The sequence below is a fragment of the Melospiza georgiana genome, chromosome 7 (genome assembly GCF_028018845.1).
Source record: "Melospiza georgiana isolate bMelGeo1 chromosome 7, bMelGeo1.pri, whole genome shotgun sequence".
NCBI lineage: Eukaryota > Metazoa > Chordata > Aves > Passeriformes > Passerellidae > Melospiza > Melospiza georgiana.
This window is the reverse complement of record NC_080436.1, coordinates 39,485,742-39,503,896: the sequence shown is the minus strand read 5'-3', so window position 1 is coordinate 39,503,896 and position 18,155 is coordinate 39,485,742. Positions and strand designations below refer to the sequence as shown.

Below are 18,155 nucleotides of genomic sequence, written 5' to 3'. Positions count from 1 at the left end.
GGGCCTTTACTATCAAAATAGAAATTTCCTCAGCATTAGGCAAATACCTTATTAGATGCAAGAAAAATTTATTATATTATTAATTTGCGGCCATATGATAAAGGGAGAAGTAATTATCATGTGTGGTGTATTTAACTGTGATACAGCTACATCTCACTTGTTTATCTCTAAAAATCTGTGTCTTTATACAGCATAAATTTCTGTCAGAGCTGCAGTGTAGCCAGAATCATAATCAAATTTAGTTTCTATGTGTTTTTGTACTTCTTATAGCTGAAATATAAAGAAGCCTATGAACACATGAAAGCCAAGGGCTACACTCTGGGACCTAAAGATGTTGGCTTTGAAAATGTGAGGAAAGTCAATCAAGCCATTAATGAGGTACAGTAAATACATGTGTTTGCTTTCAGTTGTATTTGCAGTGCCCAAAATATTCATAATGAGAGTACATTGACTGCTGAGTTGTAGGATCCCTCTTCTTTGAGGCTTTTTTAATTATTTAGAGAAGTATCCATCAAGAATGGTGAGGGATCATTGATCTAGGCTGAAACTGTTACCATAATATAAAACTGCAGCCTGATTTTATTAGCTGTGATTAAAGTTGAACAGAAGTTATTGTATCTGTATAAAATTGGGTCACAATAGTTTTAGGTTCTATATATATTTATTCACTTCTTTGATCATTGGTTTTAATAGTATGAAAATTAAGTATATGTATTTATATGCTTTTAGGATTACAGTCTGAGATTTCCAGGATTTATTGAAAACTGAAATGAGAAAATGGGAATTTTAATGGGAAATGGGAATTTTAATGGGAAAATTAATGGGAAATCTTTGCCTGGGGAGAAAACAGTAATTTGTGTAAGAAGTGCTTGCGCTGTGCTGAACTTCTTTGCCATTTCAAGGTTTTGAGCTGTGTTTAAATGCAGAATGTTGTCTCTTGTGACAGAGGCTGTACAGGGCAACCTACCACAAGAACAAGGACAAGATTCACACCACCCCTGACACACCTGAAATCCGCCAAGTCAGAGCCACCCAGGAGGCTGTCAGCGATGTAGGTGCCTTCCTAACAGAACAACTGAAGCAAATGACATTATCCCCTGACCAAACAGTTGAAATGGTGCTTTGTTCCTTGTTTTCCAGCTGATCTACAAGTCAGATTTCTTCAAGATGCAGGGCCACCTGATCTCCCTGCCCTACACCCCTCACGTGCTGCACTGTCGCTATGCTGGGGACATCACCAGTGATGTAAGCAGCACCTGCAGTGAGGTCCAAACCTCTCTGCTGGCAGTGGGGTTGGGTTTTTCTCACTTCCTTTCTGTTCCGTAACAAAAAAATGCTTTCTCACTGCCTTGAAGGACTGGAGGTTGAAATGTCCCCAAAAGTTGAGCGTTGGTTTTCATTTCTCTCCTAGATTAAATACAAAGAGGACCTGAGGTGGCTGCAGGGCCTGGGCTGCTTCCTCTATGACACTCCTGACATGGTCCGTGCCCGTGAGCTCCGCAAGCTCTGGGTAAGAGTTTTCCCCTGGAACTGAGCAGGACAGCAATGGATTTATTGCTGTGCATGCAGGAAGTCAAACAGATGAAAATGAGCAAAGAATGAGAGAATTTTTTGCTGTGTAGCCAATTTGTTGTTTCAGAACACTGTTGGGTTTCAGAGCACTTCTTTTCTAAATTTCCTTTATTAATACTGCTTTTCCTTTCCAGTCTAATTATATCTACACAAGTACTGCCAAGAAAATGTGGCCTAAAGTCCAGGTGGTGTTGGATACTCCTGGATACAGAGCAGTGCAGGAACTAAAAACCCATCTGAGTGAGGTAAATTCTGTTATTTCTGCACAATTGTGTAGCTGTAATTAACCCCTCCCAGTGATTTTTACTGTAATTGATGAGGTGTTATAAATGCAAAGCTGTGATTGTGCAGCTTCTAAACAATTGAAGAAGAAATAATTCCTGGTCCTGTCTTTTTCCAGCTGGTTTACAGAGCTGCAGGCAATGAGCTGAAGACAAAATACACTTCCATCCTTGATACACCTGATCTCATAAGAGCCAAGACAGGACAGAAAATACAGAGCCAGGTGAAAAAATTGTGCTGATATAAAAATCCATCGGGGGGTCCTTCTTAAAATATTGTTAAAGTAGAGCAAAAGCTTTCCAGGCCTTTTCCAAGCAATGTAGAATTCCTAGAAATTGGTGGTTGTATTTATATTGTGAATTTATAGCTGTTTTTCAGAAACATAAGGTAGAATTTAGTAGAAGTGTGGGTTTTTTGATTATTTTCTTCTTGCTGCAGTACTTGTACGTGGAACTTGCCACAAAGGAGAGACCCCACCATCATGCTGATGGTCAGACTCAAGCCTTTGCACATGCCAGGAGTGTCAAGGACATGATCAGTGAGGTAAAATCTTGTTTTCTAATTTGCTGCCACTCTGCTGAACTCTTTGGAAGTTTTATTTCTAATTTTAGTGGTAATTTCAAGGTTCAAATCTGTGCCTTTGTTTAGTTTTCGCTTTCTTATACCTAAATTCCACATTTCCTTTGTAAGTTCTGGCGAAATAAAACATTCTGAAAACGTGTTTTAGGATTTTATAAGACAAGTGTTTTTTTGCAGGTTGGCAAACACTCCTAAAATTGCAATGATGACTCTTTGCTCTTTCTGTCTCTCTTAGAAAAAGTACAAAATCCAGTATGAGAAGATGAAGGACAAATACACCCCTGTCCCCGACACGCCAGTGCTGATCAGAGCCAAGAGAGCCTACCTGAATGCCAGTGATGTGAGTGCTCCAGGAACACCCCCCTGCTGCTTTCCTTGCCTTCTCCATGGAAAGAACTGGAAAAGTCAGTGGGGAACAAACATCCAAAGCACAGAATAACTCAGTGTTCCCAATCTAGGAAGTCCCATTATTTGCATGTCCATTTCCATTTGAAATTAGGAACATTATTAAGTTTTAATTTGATTCTACTGCAATACCTTTTTCTCTCTTCCAGTTTGTAGAATTAATTTTCATTTCCCATTGCACTGAAGTATGGCTGTACAGCAAAGTAAAACCAGATTTAAAATAATTTGTTTACACATCAAGTCTCCAAATAGAGCAGGCTGGAGTGAAGTGATTGATGCTGGGGCCAGGATAAAATAACTTTTATCAGCTTTTTCATCTCAGTTTTGTGTTAGAAGTAAACTGCCCTGTCACTGGGAATGTGTTCATTTTTTAAATTCAGAAGTAGATTAGAGAGAAAAATTACCTGAGGTGCTGCACAGGAGGTTGTTAAGGTGAAACGGATTTTTTCAAGCGTGGAGTAGTTATTTGTGATTTAAGGCAATTTAAAAATGCTCATTTGTGAGAGCTTTTCCATATATTTCAGAACCAGCAGGATGTGAAAGGACATGTGCAGGGCTGGTGCTTTTTTCTAGGGTTTATTTAGTCTTACTGCTCTAAGAGTGATTTTTATATATTTTAAATACTGCCAAGGAGCATCCCAGCTCTTCTGCACATGGGAACTTCTCCTCTGAGAAAGTCTGGGATGATCTTCCTGCTTTCTTCTAGAGGAGGGCAGGGAAGACTTTTATGCCAGAAGTGGCACCTGGGCTATTCTAGAGAGCACTGCTGTGATGCAGGGATGCTTGTTCCTCAGTCTGGAAGGGAACTGGGTGAAATTCCCTGTAATTTTCACCACAAGTCTCAGTGAAATTACAACTTGTTGTGGGCAATTGAAGCCTCCTAAAATTCCTCAGGGCTTGCACTGGGATATCTGATGGCAACAAATCCCTGGAGTATCATTCCTGAGAAGTGAGGAATGTAACTGAAACAGTCCCTGGTACATTAATCCCTTCTTTTGTGGTTTTTTTTTCCTTCCCAGCTGCGCTACAAGGAAACCTTTGAGAACACCAAGGGCAAATACCACACTGTGAAGGATGCTCTGGACATTGTCTACCACAGGAAGGTCACTGATGACATCAGCAGCGTATGTACATCTTCATTCCTAATTAGTGTTTAACACTTAATAACCCAAAATAGGCCACTTAGCCTTTTGTTCCATTTCAATATGTCAAATAATTAGGAAAAAATCAGCATTATCAGTGTTGATTTCTCTCTTTCTATGGAATATTGATCACTTTGGTGTTACGGGTTAATCTCATTTCCACTCTTTTAGTTCTGCTGTTTCAGGGGGGAATAAAATGAAACTTTTGTGCTGTCTGGAGTGTTCTCTTCAATTGTTTTACTTCATCCTTCCACTTTCTTTGTAGGTGAAGTATAAGGAGAATTACATGAGCCAGCTGGGGATCTGGAGATCCATCCCAGACAGGCCCGAGCACTTCCACCACCGCCTGGTCACGGATGCCATCAGTGATGTGAGTTCCAGCAGCTCCTGCATGGCCCAGAATGAAAGTTCAAAGTGGTCTCCAAAATGAGCCCAAACCTTCTATCCCAACAAAGGGAAAGCAGCTGAAGGTTTTCAGTGATTTACAATTTGCCCTGGGAACTGACAGAATCTGATGGCCAAAACTGCAGCACAGCCCTTGTCAAATTAACAGACAGTCTTAATTAATTACATTTATATTTGCTTAGATTTGTTTAGCCTCATAAAACCCTGTACATACACAATTTCTGTACATACACAATAACCCCTTACCTTATTTTTAATTCACACAGAAACTGCACCAGCTAATGATGTGTGTGAATAAACTAAGTCCATCACAAAAATAGGAGAAACTAATTTATTTTATAATGGATGTAACTCTCTTTGCCACACCTTGTGCTGAGGTTCATTTCTGCTTAAAACTGAGGGTTGTTTACTTCTTTTCTAAAGGTTAAATACAAGGAAGACCTGGAATGGCTCAAAGGCACTGGCTGCTATGTGTGGGACACTCCAGCTTTTGTCCTGGCAGAGCAGAATAAAGTGCTCTACAGTGGGGTGAGTGACACACTCTGAATCGTTGGTGGTTTTGGACGTTTTCTGTCCATTTACAACTATTTGTTTTTGATAGAAAGGTTAACTCACAAATGCAGTAATTGCACCAATTTGTTTGCCACAGGTTCTCTCTAAAATCACATTTTCATTGCCTTACCCTTCTTTGGGTTAACATGGGCTGGGTTTTGTGTGTTTGATTTTCTTTGGCTGCAGTGTAAGTACAAGGAGAACTTTGAGAAGACCAAGTCCAAGTTCAAGTACGTGGCTGACTCTCCAAGCAATGAACATTTTAAATATGCAACTCAGCTGACAGATATGGTAAGTAAAGATTTCTGTAGGCTTGGCCTTAAGGAGTTGCCCTGTGTGTAAATACAGAGCTGAAGGTTGTCCTTCCTTATAATCAGGCTTAAAGATGCTTTACGATCAGACTAGAAACATCATGAAAGACAAGGTTGTTGTTTCTCTGAGTATTAGGACAGAACAGGTTTGCAGAGCCTAGAAAGTGAAATCCCCACCCCTGTTCATTATTTTTCATGGCAAAGGAACTTTTCCTTTGCTGACTTAAATAATGCTGCTGGTACAGTAATACTGAGTGTTGGTTTCCATCTCAAAAAGATGTGGACAGAATTCCAATTGCTTTCCTGAAACATTGATAAAATCTTTATTTGTGTTAGGATGACAGAATTATGTCTAAAGTTTACACAACTTACTTAATTTCAGTGATTTTGCCTGGAATTTTTCAACTCTACCAATCAACTTTTTCTTATTTTCCTCCTGTAGTGCTAAAGAAACAATTGTCACAACCTAATAATTAATGAACGCCCCTGGGTTTAAAATTCAATTCTCTCCTGGAGTTTGTGATTAGTTTTCTACACCCCAGGACAAATTCCATGGAAAACATCATGTTCAGAGTGATTCCAGTCAGTTTAAAGTTGGAATAGCCCATCAAAATCTGATGCTTTTTAGTAAAGAAGCAAATATTTAGGTTTATATCTTAGTATTTCATTCTTTTTCCAGCCATTGTGTTATATCATTACCTGTCAGTAAGTTTATTACTGCATTACCTGTTCTAGGTAAGAGAAGCAGTTTCACAACAAATATCAGAATTTTTATGAAGATTGTTCAGTCTTATAATTGTTCATCGTGTAAATAAGGAAAAATTACTATCAGAAACATAAACAGGAGAAATTTTATCAATAGGAGCTCCATATATTGAAATGCTTACCTATATATCTTCTGTTATATAAGTGATGTTTTTTTAATAACATCTCATTTTGTTCTCTTTGGACTCAACTCAGGAATCCACAACACAGAGTTGCTTCTGCCGTTACTTTTCATGGAGAAAATCAAATCAGTCATAAAATTGCTTAGTGAAGGGGTGGAATAGAGACATCCTTAAACTGTAGGCCTTCCAGAGGCAATGTAGAAATGCCATTACCATTTGGAAATATTCTCCCTCTTGTCTTTTTTTTTTTTGTTGTTGTTGGTTGGTTTTTTTTTTGTTGTTTTGGTTTGATATTTGTTTTGGTTTTGTTTGGGGGGTTTTTTGTTTCATTTTTTTGTTTGTTTGGGGTTTTTTTGTTTGTTGGGGGTTTTTGTTGGTTTTTCTGTTTGTTTATTTTTGGGAATTTTTTTTTTGTTTTGTTTTTGGGTTTTTGTGGTTTTTTCGTTTGGTTTTTTTTTTTTTTTTTGTTTGGTTTTTTTTTTTGAGTTTTTTTGAGGTTTTTTTGTTTTTTTAAAAATTGTTTTGTTTGGTTAGTTGTGGGGGGGGGTTTGCCTTTTTTTTTGTTTGGTTTGGTTTAGTTTTTTAAAATGTATTTTTCTCTTTTGAACATGACCTTCAATCCCAGCCTGTAAAGAGGTTATACCAGTGATCTCTCTGTATCTTAACCCTCTCTTGTTACACTGTATGTGCTATTCTGAGCAGAAATTATATAAAGCAGCCTATGAGAAGCTCAAAGATAGGTACAGCGTTATTGTGGATGATCCCAGGAACCTGCTGGCCAAGTGGGGCAGCACCCTGAGCAGTCAGGTACTGTGGGGGCACAGCACACCTCTGTGTGCCCCCCTCACTCCCAGCAGTGTCACAGCCCTGTGATTTTGTCATGTTTCTTCACTCTTAATTCCATCTCCATCCTGCCACCCAAAAAGGAGGCACTTTTTGTGTGAGCTGCTCCGTCCATCTGTCCTGTATGTACTTCCACCATTGTGCATCAATGGACATCAGGAATCCCATCCCTCCTGAAGCCACTGGAGAGGCCTTAAAAATGCAGGATCAAGCATTTATCGTTTTATTACCTCTCTTTTCTTCTTACTCATTTCTAGATAAAGCAACAGGGACATATTTGCCTTAATCTCTAATTTACTCTCATCTCCCCCCAAAAATTCATAACTTCCCTAAAGTGAGAGCAGGAAAACTTGTTAACATTTCCCCTTGGCAGTGTTAATTACCCAGATGTGAATTGTATGCACATGTGGCTGAATACATACAGCACCTTGCCTAAATCTCTCCACTCTCCAAGTGCCTGGGATCTAGAGCTGTGTCATTGTTCATGTTGTTCATGTGTCTCTCTTGTCCTTGGTTGCCATTTGCATGGACAGAAAAGCTATAAATCCCTTGCCAAGATGCTCCTGCAGCACGGATGCAATGAAATTCTGAGGCCAGATATGCTGACAGCACTCTACAACACATACCTGTGGAGCCAGGTAATCTGCAGAGCTGCTGCTCTAGGACACCTTAGATCCCACTGTAGCTGCTTGGACTTGGCAATTTTACTGCTCCCTCTATTTCCATGGACTTCAGACCCCAGAGCTTCCTCCATGTGCTTAATGCTGGCTGTGGTAAAAATAAAACAGAATATCTGAAACAATATTTGCTGTCACTTGGACGTGGCTCAGCTCAGGCTGAGCTTGTCCCCGTTTTCTCCTTTCATTATAAACAGTTGGTATGAATTTCATTTATTTGTATAAAAAAAGCATTTTTCCATTCATTTCAGATATTGGATGTTAGCTCTTCCTGGTATTTCCCTAACCCAGTTCTCATTCTGGCACCATTTCTTGGCCTGGCCACCTTTGATAACACCAGTTCCTTAAATCAGGAAGGATTTGCCAGGGAGATTCCAACATTTATCTCCCACTGTGCCCAGAGTGGTGTCAGACACAGAACAGTTATTTCTGCTCTGAAATCACAGCTGCTGGCAGTCAGCTCACCCTTTGCAGGGGAAAAATCATGATCGTGAATTGGAATGTTAATGATAGACTGGAAATGCAGCAGTGGAAAACAATTCTGTCAGAGGGAATTGTAATTCTTTGTTATTGCCTGTGCCAATAGTGACATTCTTCAGTAATAAATACTGAAGGCTTTTCAGACATTTGTGTTCCATTTTTCTGTGGATTTATATTCTTCCACTAAAAACTCCTTGCAGGTAACTTTGAGTATGTTTGAATTCAAAAAAGAAGTGTCTGACCTGCATGTGCCCCTGAGTTCACTCCATGTTATCATAGATTACTTGTTTATCATTTTTCATATTTTGTCTGTCGCAGTCCCATTTCAAATGCATGGGTTTATTTTTTGATGAAGGGTAGAGCATGAAAATTATTTTTTTAAAAAATGCACTCTAACCTTTTCCAGCTGCCTTGAGGCTGCCTACGATGAATTTCCATCCTTGGTGAACCTGTTCTCACTTGGTGAACTCTGTGAAGAAAGGTTTAGAAACCTGAGCAGGGCAAGCTGATCTTTAAGAAAATCATTACCAAGGCACAAATCCTGCTGCCAAAGCCTTGAAAATATCCTAGCATTGGGATATATTTGGTAATGTTTTTATCTCCTGCTGTGTGAGATGATTTAAATTTCTCTTCACTCTGATCACAGAATCATTAAGGTTGGAAAAGACCTCCAAAATCACCAAGTCCAAATTTCAACTGGATATGAATATTTAAAAATAAGATTTTTGTCCATTATGAAATTTGAACATCTCTGGTCTGCAAGGATTGATTTTTTTAGCTCAGTCCTGGAGATTGTAGCTTGAAATAACCATAAAGTGAATCAGACAAACAAACAGGCAGCCTCCTGGGCAAGGAAGAGATTTGCAGTTCAGCTCCTGGTGCATGCTCTGCTTTCTTTGTTTTGTGGGAGGGTTTTGCAATTTTACCCATGGATATAATCCCACCTCTGGAAGAGGATTTATCCTGCTCTGTATTAACTTAGAGCCTTTCCCCACCTCCAGATTCAGTACAAGAAGGACTATGAGAAGAAGAAAGACAAATACACCACAGTTCTGGATACTCCAGAGTATTTACGGACCACAAAGGTCAACAAGCAGATCAGTGACGTAAGTGTGGGTCCTTTGGGATGGGACAGGCACCCCCAGGGAATTCCCAGCTGACACCAAGGATCCCAAGAAATAACCCAAGCCCCAATTTGTCCCTTCAGATTATTTACAAGCTGGAGTACAACAAAGCCAAGCCCAAGGGCTACACCACCATCCAGGACACGCCGATGCTGCTGCACGTGCGCAAGGTCAAGGACAGGATCAGTGATGTGAGTGAATCCTCTGTGCCATCAAAAACACCAAAATTCACTTTTTAACTTGGCAGCCCATGTTTGTAACTCCTGTGTAACACTGTCAGTTAAAGCCATCACCTTCTTAGACCATATTAGCCTGGAAAGCTCTATCTGCATTCAGTGCTCTTTCAAAACCCAATTTTTTGGGAAGTCTTTCATAGAATTTTCTTTTGGAGCTCTTGGAACATTTTTGTGCCTCGTGGTGAGTTAAAACTGCCACATTTTCTCTATAAAGAGAAGTGCTGCTGGAGAACACCCTCCTTCAGGCAGGTGCTAGATATCAAGTTGTATCAACACAATTTATTTTTCATGGAATCTCAGAATTACTTAGGTTAGAAAAGCCTTCAAGACCATCAAATTAAAGTTGTGCCCAACTCCCCCCTCATCACCAGCCCAGAGCCCTGAGTGCCACCTCCAGTCATTTTCTCCTATTAAGATTTTATCCAGGAGCAGTTTTAATTAAATTTAATTAAATGTTTGGATGCTTTTCTTGTTGATGCTCATATAATCTTTGCAAACATTTTTACGTCTTTGTCTTTCTTCAGCTGAAATACAAAGAAATGTATGAGAGGAGCAAATCTCGCTGCAACGTCGTGGCAGATTCAGTTCACATCAAAACTCCCAGGCACGCCTACAAACTGAACAGCAACGTGAGTTCTGTCCTGATCATGGCTTAATTTTACTCTGGAGGGTGTTTGGAACTGTCAGTGGAAGCCACAAGGAATTATTTCCACAAGAAATTATTCCACAAGAAATTAAATTCCACTGAATTTTTTGGTGGAAAATATCCTTACGCTGCTGGAAGAAAATGTGTTTTAATTTATTTCATACTGAAGTGCTCACTCTGGTGAGTTGTCCTTGAGGTTCTTTTATGTCACACATCCCATTCTTCCAGTTGTCCCCTGTGTTCCTGACAGAGACACAAATGTCCTAGGAATTCCATGGGATGAAGCTCTTGGACACAAAACTTCATGGAAAATTTACCTGTGTTTGCTGTTATTGGTGCCCAACACCCATTTCAGTAGGAAGGATCTGGAAGCTCTCCCCCTCTCCAAAGTCAGGATATCATTTCAGTCCTTCTTATTCCTTTCTCCACCTTGTTATTCCTTTCTCCACCTTCATATCCCTTTCTCCACCTTTCTGTTCCCTTTCTCCACCCAGCAGTGGAAAAACTGCTGGGCTGGGCTGTGCCTGACCCAGAGAAAAGCCCTGATCTGGTGTAGATACATTTTCTTACCTCCTCTCACAGGCCAAAAGAGAATTGGCCTCTGTATGTTGTGTGCAAAGCCCCCAGTTTGCCATGAACTCTCCCTGTTTGTTTTTCCCTGGACACAGCTGGATTATAAGAAGAAATACGAAGCAGCCAAAGCCCACTGGCACCTGATTGCTGACAGGCCTGACTTCATCCAGGCAGCCAAGTCCTCTCTGCAGCAGAGTGATGTAAGAAAATCAAAATGCACTCAATATTCCATTTCCCCATCTCTCCTATTCAGAATATTTTTTTAAATTGGAGAAGATTAGAGACTCTCTTACTTTATCTTTTCCTTTTTCTTCCTGCAGTACGAATACAAACTGGACCGGGAATTCCTCAAGGGGTGCAAACTCTCTGTCACAGATGATAAAAACACAGTGCTGGCCCTCAATAATGCCATCCTGGCCAGTGATGTAAGCACTGAACTCACCTTTCCTCTCCAAGTTCACTACTACCACTTTACTCACTACCAAACTGTTCTATTGTAAATATAATTGGATTAGTAATGAAGCTTTGGACAGTTATTCTCAGTCTCACTTCATTATTTGATTTATTTAATTAACAAATTAACTGAATAAATTTGGTTCTGTGGAAACCATTGTTCATGGATTTAATTAATATTCAAAGTTAACATTGCATGAACACCCCTATAGACCTTAAACTCAGGTGCATCTCTGCATTCCTGATATTTAAATGGAAGTGTCTGGAGAAAATAGCACAAAATACCTTTAATAATAACACAAAATATCTTTAATAATTACTAACAGTATGTTAGTATTCAGTATATTAAAAAAATTCAAGTGAGAGCCATAGGAATGTATGGATTAGGCTGTAAAATATCAAAATATGGGATTTTCTGCAAAATTTTGCACTAACAAGCAAACATGACTGTACTAATTACTTTTTATTCTGACAGATGCACATTATTTAAATTGCTATCTTTCCTTCCTGCTAGATAAAATACAAAGAGAAGCACAACAAAGCCCGTGGGACCTACCACGTTGTTCCAGACACCCCTCAGATCCTGCTGGCTAAGAACGTCAGCTCCCTGGTGTCTGAGGTAAAGCATTCATTTTCTCCTGCATTTAATGGAATTGAGCTCCCCCCTGGAGCTGCTGGGTTTGACCTGCCTTTCCCCTGTGCTGGCAGAACAAGTACAAGGAGCAGAGCAAGAAGCAGCTGCCCCATGGCTCCTTCACCACCCTGCCCGAGACCAGGGACACTGTCCACGTCAAGGAGGTGACCAAGAACGTCAGCGAGGTGAGTTCACACTCAGCCCAGCATCTCCAAAGCTCAGCTTTTCTAATCCCAGCTCCAAAAGCTGCAGCCAACACATTTTGGGACTGGGGTGATTCCTCTTTATCCACCTATAGCACTTTCAAGGAGCTTTTTTTCCAAGTTTCTGTTGCATTTCTCTCTGTGTGACATTAAAAACTCACACATGGCCGTTGTTGTTCTTGACAGACAAACTACAAGAAGAAGTTTGTGAAGGAGAAGGGCAAATCCAATTATTCTGTCATGCTGGAGCCTCCTGAGGTGAAACATGCCATGGAAGTGGCTAAAAACCAGAGCACAGTAAGTTTGCCTCTTTTTCCATTAATTTAGTAGGCTATGTAGCAAATTCATCTGGAAAAACCCAAGTTTGTGGATTTCTGAATTTCCTCCCAGCTTCCATGTTCATGTGTAATTTTAAAAGATAAATGTACAAATGTAAAATTGCACTGAAAGGGATTTGTATTTACATCATATTGTAGGATTTCAAGTAATCTGGTGGAAAATCACATCTAATAATTTTTTCATCCTTTCAAATACAGACAGAATTTCCCATATTTATTTCCTCACTTGTAGACAACTTGCAAAACCAGATTTTCAGATGCATGCCTTGTGAATTGATTCCCAAAACAAACCCATGAGCTTTCTCAGCAACGTTGCTGTGCCCTTAATTGGTGTATTCCCAATGAATAAATTTAATTTTGTCATTAATTTTCTCTCCTCTGTCTTCTGCCATGGATTAGATTGAATACAAGAAAGATGCCAAGTCCAAACTCCACTACACACCTATAGCAGATCGACCAGATATTAAGAAAGCAACTCAGGCTGCCAAATTAATCAGCAATGTGAGTGGTTTTAGGCCTTCTGTATAATCCTTTAGCATTAATTTAATTAGAAAATCCAGCAGAATAATTAAAAGGGGTTTCCTGAGTCCTAAAGGATTTATTTCTTTGATTAGATTGAATATAAGAAGCGTGGAGCAGCAGGTGTGGGTGTGACCATGCTGGGACGTCCAGACATTGAGCTGGCCAAGGAGGTGTCCAAACTGACCAGCCAGGTAAGGGCAAAATGGAACCTTGGTGAAACTCAAAGCACTGAGAGAAATGAGACTTGAAATTAATTTACAGAGCCATGTCATGATTATAATTGAAATTATTTCCAAATGTGGGGAAAAGGGAAAGGAAGGGAATGTGGGGAAGTAAATACCAGTACAAAGTATTTCTTTGTTAAACTTTTCTACTGTTATTAATGGAGATATAAAACCTTCTTAAGGTGATGCTGTGACATAAATGCTGAAGTGTTTGCCCTGTTCTTTTTTAGCTCTTTTGGGTATTGGCTTTACCAGAACCAACCTTTACCCAACTCTTATTTTCCATCGTTTGAACGGACCCTTGGTTTCTTTCAGCCACTCTCTTTTTACTTTGAGTCCTTAAAAGAATCTTGTGCCAGGACCTCAGTCCCTCTTGGTTCTTTCTCACCTCTTTGTGTTTGAATTCTGGACTTTTTTGCCTGTCTGACCTTGCTTTCTTGCTGCTGGTTGTAGGCAGAGTACCTCAAACAACACATGAGAGGCCACGGAGCTGCTTCCTATGACACCCCCTGGATGAGAACCTTTAAGAAAGCAAATATGCTAAGTAGTCATGTAAGATAATTTTAATTAACTGCCATTTAATGCCATTGTTGTACATCTGTCTCTTGCTGGCATAACTATCTTGCAATTCTGCACACCTTGTGAAGCTTTACATGTTATTCTGCCCTTCATAATGGTTTTGGAGCTTCCAGGTTGTTTTATGGAAGGTTTCATAATGTGAAAACTTACCTTTTTCACCCAAAAATCTAAAGTTTGAGCTATTATTGTCCAAAAATGAAAAAGAAAAAACCACAGGGAAATACATGTGCAGAGATGTATGTATGACCAACCTGAACAACGGTGCTGGTAATTTTCAGTGAATAAACACCAGAACTTCATTTTAACTTTTCAAACTTCTATTAAAACTTAATTTAAACTTTAATGAAATTATTTTATTGGGTGGAATTTCCTAATGGAAGAGCAGTCTCAATGGCTGAATCAGTCCCACTGAGAAGTGCAGCCTGTACTGGTGTGAAGGCTCATTGTTTCTTAGACTTTTTCCAACATCAAAACCTTTGGAAAACAGAAAACCAGAGCCTGGATTGCCAGGTTTGTGCCATTTCAGTTTTACACATGTATTTCCAAGTGGAAAAAAGGGAAAAAGGGATTTTGTGTTTTCCATATCTGTCTGAGTCTGCTGCCATGTTTGGATGTTGGAATGTCCACTACAGTGTCTGCAGGAGAACCAAGGATCTCCTCAGGAGAACCGAGGATTCTACAATGATCTACAAGAAAAAGAAGTTCTGTTTGTTCCATTCAGTGATGAGATCCTGGTTTTCCATTCTTTTTCCACTCTTGGTCTTTAAAATACTCTTTGCTGAGATAATTTTGGTTCTGAGGGAAAGTGAGCTGCTGGAGGAGCAGTGAGGGAGCAAAAACTGGTTGGCATCATCTTTAGCAGTTGTTTTTTGTCTTGGACATCTCATAAACTTTGTAAAGCATCATGTCCACTTTGTGTGTCCAGTTGAGTTTTTTAGTGGGATTTTGTCTGTTTGGCTTGCTTGCTTTTGATTTTGCATTGATCTCCCAGCAACTCTCCTTTTGGGTTTAAAAAACTCTCATTCCTGTCTCATTCCTGTGCCTTTAGGATGGATCTGCTGGATTCTGATGGCTCACAGTGCTGTGTTTGACCTGGCTACAGCTGATGTGGTTTGGAAGTGTTACTAAAACTCCTGTAAATCTAATTAATTATTTATCATTAGTAATTAATTGTGTCACTGCTCTGTTTGTGATTCATGCCCTCCTTTGATCCCAGACAGAGCACACTGTGTGCATAACAATAGATAGAAAAATATTTGATATATTGACATCTTCAGTGCTCTAAATTCTTGAGGTTTTTAAGCTCTTATTTCTCCAAGAAGGGCATAAAATTTCTTCTTAACACTCTTTCATACACTCTTGCTTTATTATATTTTATATATTATATATAAATGCTATATAATATATAATTTTCTTGTATTTTACTCTTATTATATCTGTCTCTGTGAAACATCTTAAATCAATGGACTGTTCCCATCAAGTGAAGAACTCTTCACATCCAAGGGTTAGAATTTTGACAACACAGTTCTCTTGGCTCTTTTATTTCTACAATGAGGAAGTGTGACCATTACACTGGATGAAAAATTGCAAGTGGTCTCTTGTAAATGTCAGATAGATGTAGATTTTCTTTCCATGTCAAGTCATTTTTGAAATAATCTTTTTTCCAGTGGACACCTTCAAGTTCCTGCACTTTCCTTCCTCTGCCCGCCAGCCCCACCAAAACAGGGCCTCTCTGCAGAGTGAGTCCTGCAGAGCAGCTGTGACACCTGGTTGTTCTCTGTTTAGGTGAAATACAAGGAGAACTTTGCCAAAGAGTTGGGTAAAAAGCCAAAATACGACTTGAAGGAGGCCAAAATCTACAAGACCCTGAAGGATGCCCACAACATGGCCAGTGAGGTATGTTTGTGCTCACTTTGGCTTTTCCTGGGAGGAGATCCCATCCTGCTTTCCCAAATCCCTCCTTTGTGTGGTTGGAACCTCCCCGGGCCAGGCTGGAGCAGCAGGGCCCTCTCCTGATGGGTTTGCCCCTTGTTGCCTGCAGGTGAAGTACAAGGCAGACCTGAAGAAGCTGCACAAGCCCGTGACGGACATGAAGGAGTCGCTGCTGATGAACCACGTGCTGAGCACCAGCCAGCTCGCCAGTGCTGTAAGCTCGGGGTGATCCCACAGCTCCCAGGGTGCCAATCCCCTTGGGAATCCCCTGCTAACTCCTCTGTAACAGCTGCTCCCTGGGCACCTCCACGGGCATCACCTGGTAGTGATCTCTTCCTCTGCTTCCCAATGGTGCCTCCTTAACCGGCGGCTGCCCCGCGTGTGCCCTGGGAAGGGAAATCCTCATCTCTGTAGCACTGCTAATTCTGTAAACATGATCATCTTTACTGGATTGATTCTTGATCCCATTTTAACTGACTGCAGAACTGCTCATCTTTTAAATCCTCTGATCATTTTTACTGGATTGGTTCTTGATCCCATTTTTAACTGATTGCACCACACTAACAAATACCTTTTTTATTTTTTCCTTTTTTCCTTGCTGATTATTATATTTAATTTTTTTATTTTTATCTGGATTTGTTTTTTACTTTACTTTTTTTACTTTTACTGGATGTTTATTTAACACTCCCCTATTGTAAACCCACATAATAATGCCTAACAAAATAATTGATAATGAGAAAAGGCAAAACCTTTATTGCCTGGTACAGCCTTTTCTTACCCACTGTGTTTTCTCCTCTTTCTTTTTCTTCTTGTAATCCTGGTTTGGACAAAACCTTTGTTGCAATCCAAATGACCATAAAAAAAATAACTATTCCCTCACATTTTAACCCCCAATATCAAATCTAAACTTCTTGGTTTTTGTTTTACTTCTTGCATTTCTAATTTCTCTCTGATATTCCGTTGAAGTGTTGCTTTGATTGGACCTAAGAAGTAAATTTGCTGAGGTTTTTTTTTTTTGATTGAGATGATTTTTGACACCTTCCCTTCAGTACCAGTACAAGAAGCAGTATGAGAAGAGTAAGGGTCACTACCATGTGGTGCCAGATAATCTTGAACAGGTTCATCTCAGGGAGGCCTCAGAGCTCCAGAGCCACGTAAGTTGGACGTGTGTTTGTCCTTATCCCAACTCACTGAGCTCCAAATTCCATCAAAATCCTCCCAGTGAATCCTCCAGGCTGGGACACTCCCTGTGCCTCTCTGCCCCACCAGCCCTGCACCCCTGGGGAAGGATCCAGGGAGCAGAACCTGCCCATTTCCAAGGGCAGAACACACAAAATACACAGATAAAATCTCCCTGTGATTCCTTCATTCCAGAGCCAATGCTGCTGCTCACCTCTGCTGTGCATGGATCTTTTTACACAGGATAATACATTTATCAGGGGGATTTATCTCTGGAGAAAAAAGGACCTGGGAATCACAGAAACTGGGAACTGAAGGAATTAGGGTTGTTGCTGACAGTGGATTTCCAGCCGCTTCATCCATTCCATGATTCAAAGGAGAGCTCTGCTGTCCTCTCCTGCACCAAAATGCCTTTAACCAAAACTATCAACATGCTTGGAGTTTTCTCCTCTGGAATAAAACAGTGGATCACTCCAGACAAATTCACAGTCTGATTTGGTCTCTGATCTCTCTGTTCCCAGTATTTATTGGCTGTAAAGCAAGAGAGGAATTACTGCAGGAACACCAAGGGCCTCAGCTGATTGTTCTGGTGCTTGGCACAGAATTCCAGATGGGTGTGGGACATTTAGGATTATCACAGCCACCCCTGCCATGGACAGGGACACCTCCCACCATCCCAGGCTGCTCCAGCCTGGCCTTGGGCACTCCCAGGGGTGTTCAAGGCATGGAAAAGGTCCCACAGCCATGGACCATGAAGAAATGATTGTTAATCAGGCTGCTGTTAATGAGGCTGTAATTGATTTTTAAGTCAGACCTTGTTGTTCCAGTTTGGGATCAGGCTCTGACTCAGCCACAGCATTCCCTCACTGAGCACTCTGAAAATCTGGAGAACAAAACTTGAAGCAGGAATCATCTCCATGGACATTTTACCTCCTGGACACCAAATTTTACATTTGTTGGTCAATAACACAGATTTCAGGAAGGCAAACTGCATTAGACATTCAGGTTTTATCCCAGAACTGTTGAGTGCAGGCACATACTACTCAATTAATTAGGTCTTTGATTATTTAGGAAGGTGACTTTCTGTCTTTTCTTCTCAGGTGAAATACAGAGAAAAGTATGAGAAGGAAAAAGGAAAGCCCATGTTGGACTTTGAAACTCCCACATACCTGACTGCAAAGGAGTCTCAGCTCATGCAGAGCGAGGTAAAAATCAGTACTGATAGGCTGAAAAGCTTTAAAATTTCTTTTTTATATTAAACTTAGGGATTTAACAGGCAATTCTGCTTGCACCTTGTGCAGGCTGATAGACTGAAAATTATAGTAATTTCATATTTCTTTATGATGGTTGTTAAATGCTGCATTGAACATTCATGGC

The 18,155-nt window shown here is 40.2% G+C and overlaps 1 protein-coding gene across 1 annotated transcript in view; it reads left to right on the top strand.

The window, feature by feature from the left end:
• The window catches only part of NEB (nebulin), a 98,356-nt gene that overhangs the window by 57,539 nt on the left and 22,662 nt on the right, over nucleotides 1–18,155 (top strand). The window contains exons 94-120 of the mRNA XM_058027542.1: nucleotides 271–378; nucleotides 947–1,051; nucleotides 1,141–1,245; nucleotides 1,412–1,510; nucleotides 1,707–1,817; nucleotides 1,973–2,077; nucleotides 2,293–2,397; nucleotides 2,669–2,773; nucleotides 3,858–3,962; nucleotides 4,246–4,350; nucleotides 4,809–4,913; nucleotides 5,124–5,228; nucleotides 6,838–6,942; nucleotides 9,137–9,241; nucleotides 9,343–9,450; nucleotides 10,020–10,124; nucleotides 10,810–10,914; nucleotides 11,035–11,139; nucleotides 11,682–11,786; nucleotides 11,876–11,986; nucleotides 12,191–12,301; nucleotides 12,742–12,843; nucleotides 12,957–13,055; nucleotides 15,453–15,563; nucleotides 15,709–15,813; nucleotides 16,649–16,753; nucleotides 17,879–17,983. Coding sequence (XP_057883525.1) covers nucleotides 271–378; nucleotides 947–1,051; nucleotides 1,141–1,245; nucleotides 1,412–1,510; nucleotides 1,707–1,817; nucleotides 1,973–2,077; nucleotides 2,293–2,397; nucleotides 2,669–2,773; nucleotides 3,858–3,962; nucleotides 4,246–4,350; nucleotides 4,809–4,913; nucleotides 5,124–5,228; nucleotides 6,838–6,942; nucleotides 9,137–9,241; nucleotides 9,343–9,450; nucleotides 10,020–10,124; nucleotides 10,810–10,914; nucleotides 11,035–11,139; nucleotides 11,682–11,786; nucleotides 11,876–11,986; nucleotides 12,191–12,301; nucleotides 12,742–12,843; nucleotides 12,957–13,055; nucleotides 15,453–15,563; nucleotides 15,709–15,813; nucleotides 16,649–16,753; nucleotides 17,879–17,983 — 2,850 coding nt within the window. The remainder of the gene's footprint in view (nucleotides 1–270; nucleotides 379–946; nucleotides 1,052–1,140; nucleotides 1,246–1,411; nucleotides 1,511–1,706; nucleotides 1,818–1,972; nucleotides 2,078–2,292; nucleotides 2,398–2,668; nucleotides 2,774–3,857; nucleotides 3,963–4,245; nucleotides 4,351–4,808; nucleotides 4,914–5,123; nucleotides 5,229–6,837; nucleotides 6,943–9,136; nucleotides 9,242–9,342; nucleotides 9,451–10,019; nucleotides 10,125–10,809; nucleotides 10,915–11,034; nucleotides 11,140–11,681; nucleotides 11,787–11,875; nucleotides 11,987–12,190; nucleotides 12,302–12,741; nucleotides 12,844–12,956; nucleotides 13,056–15,452; nucleotides 15,564–15,708; nucleotides 15,814–16,648; nucleotides 16,754–17,878; nucleotides 17,984–18,155) is intronic.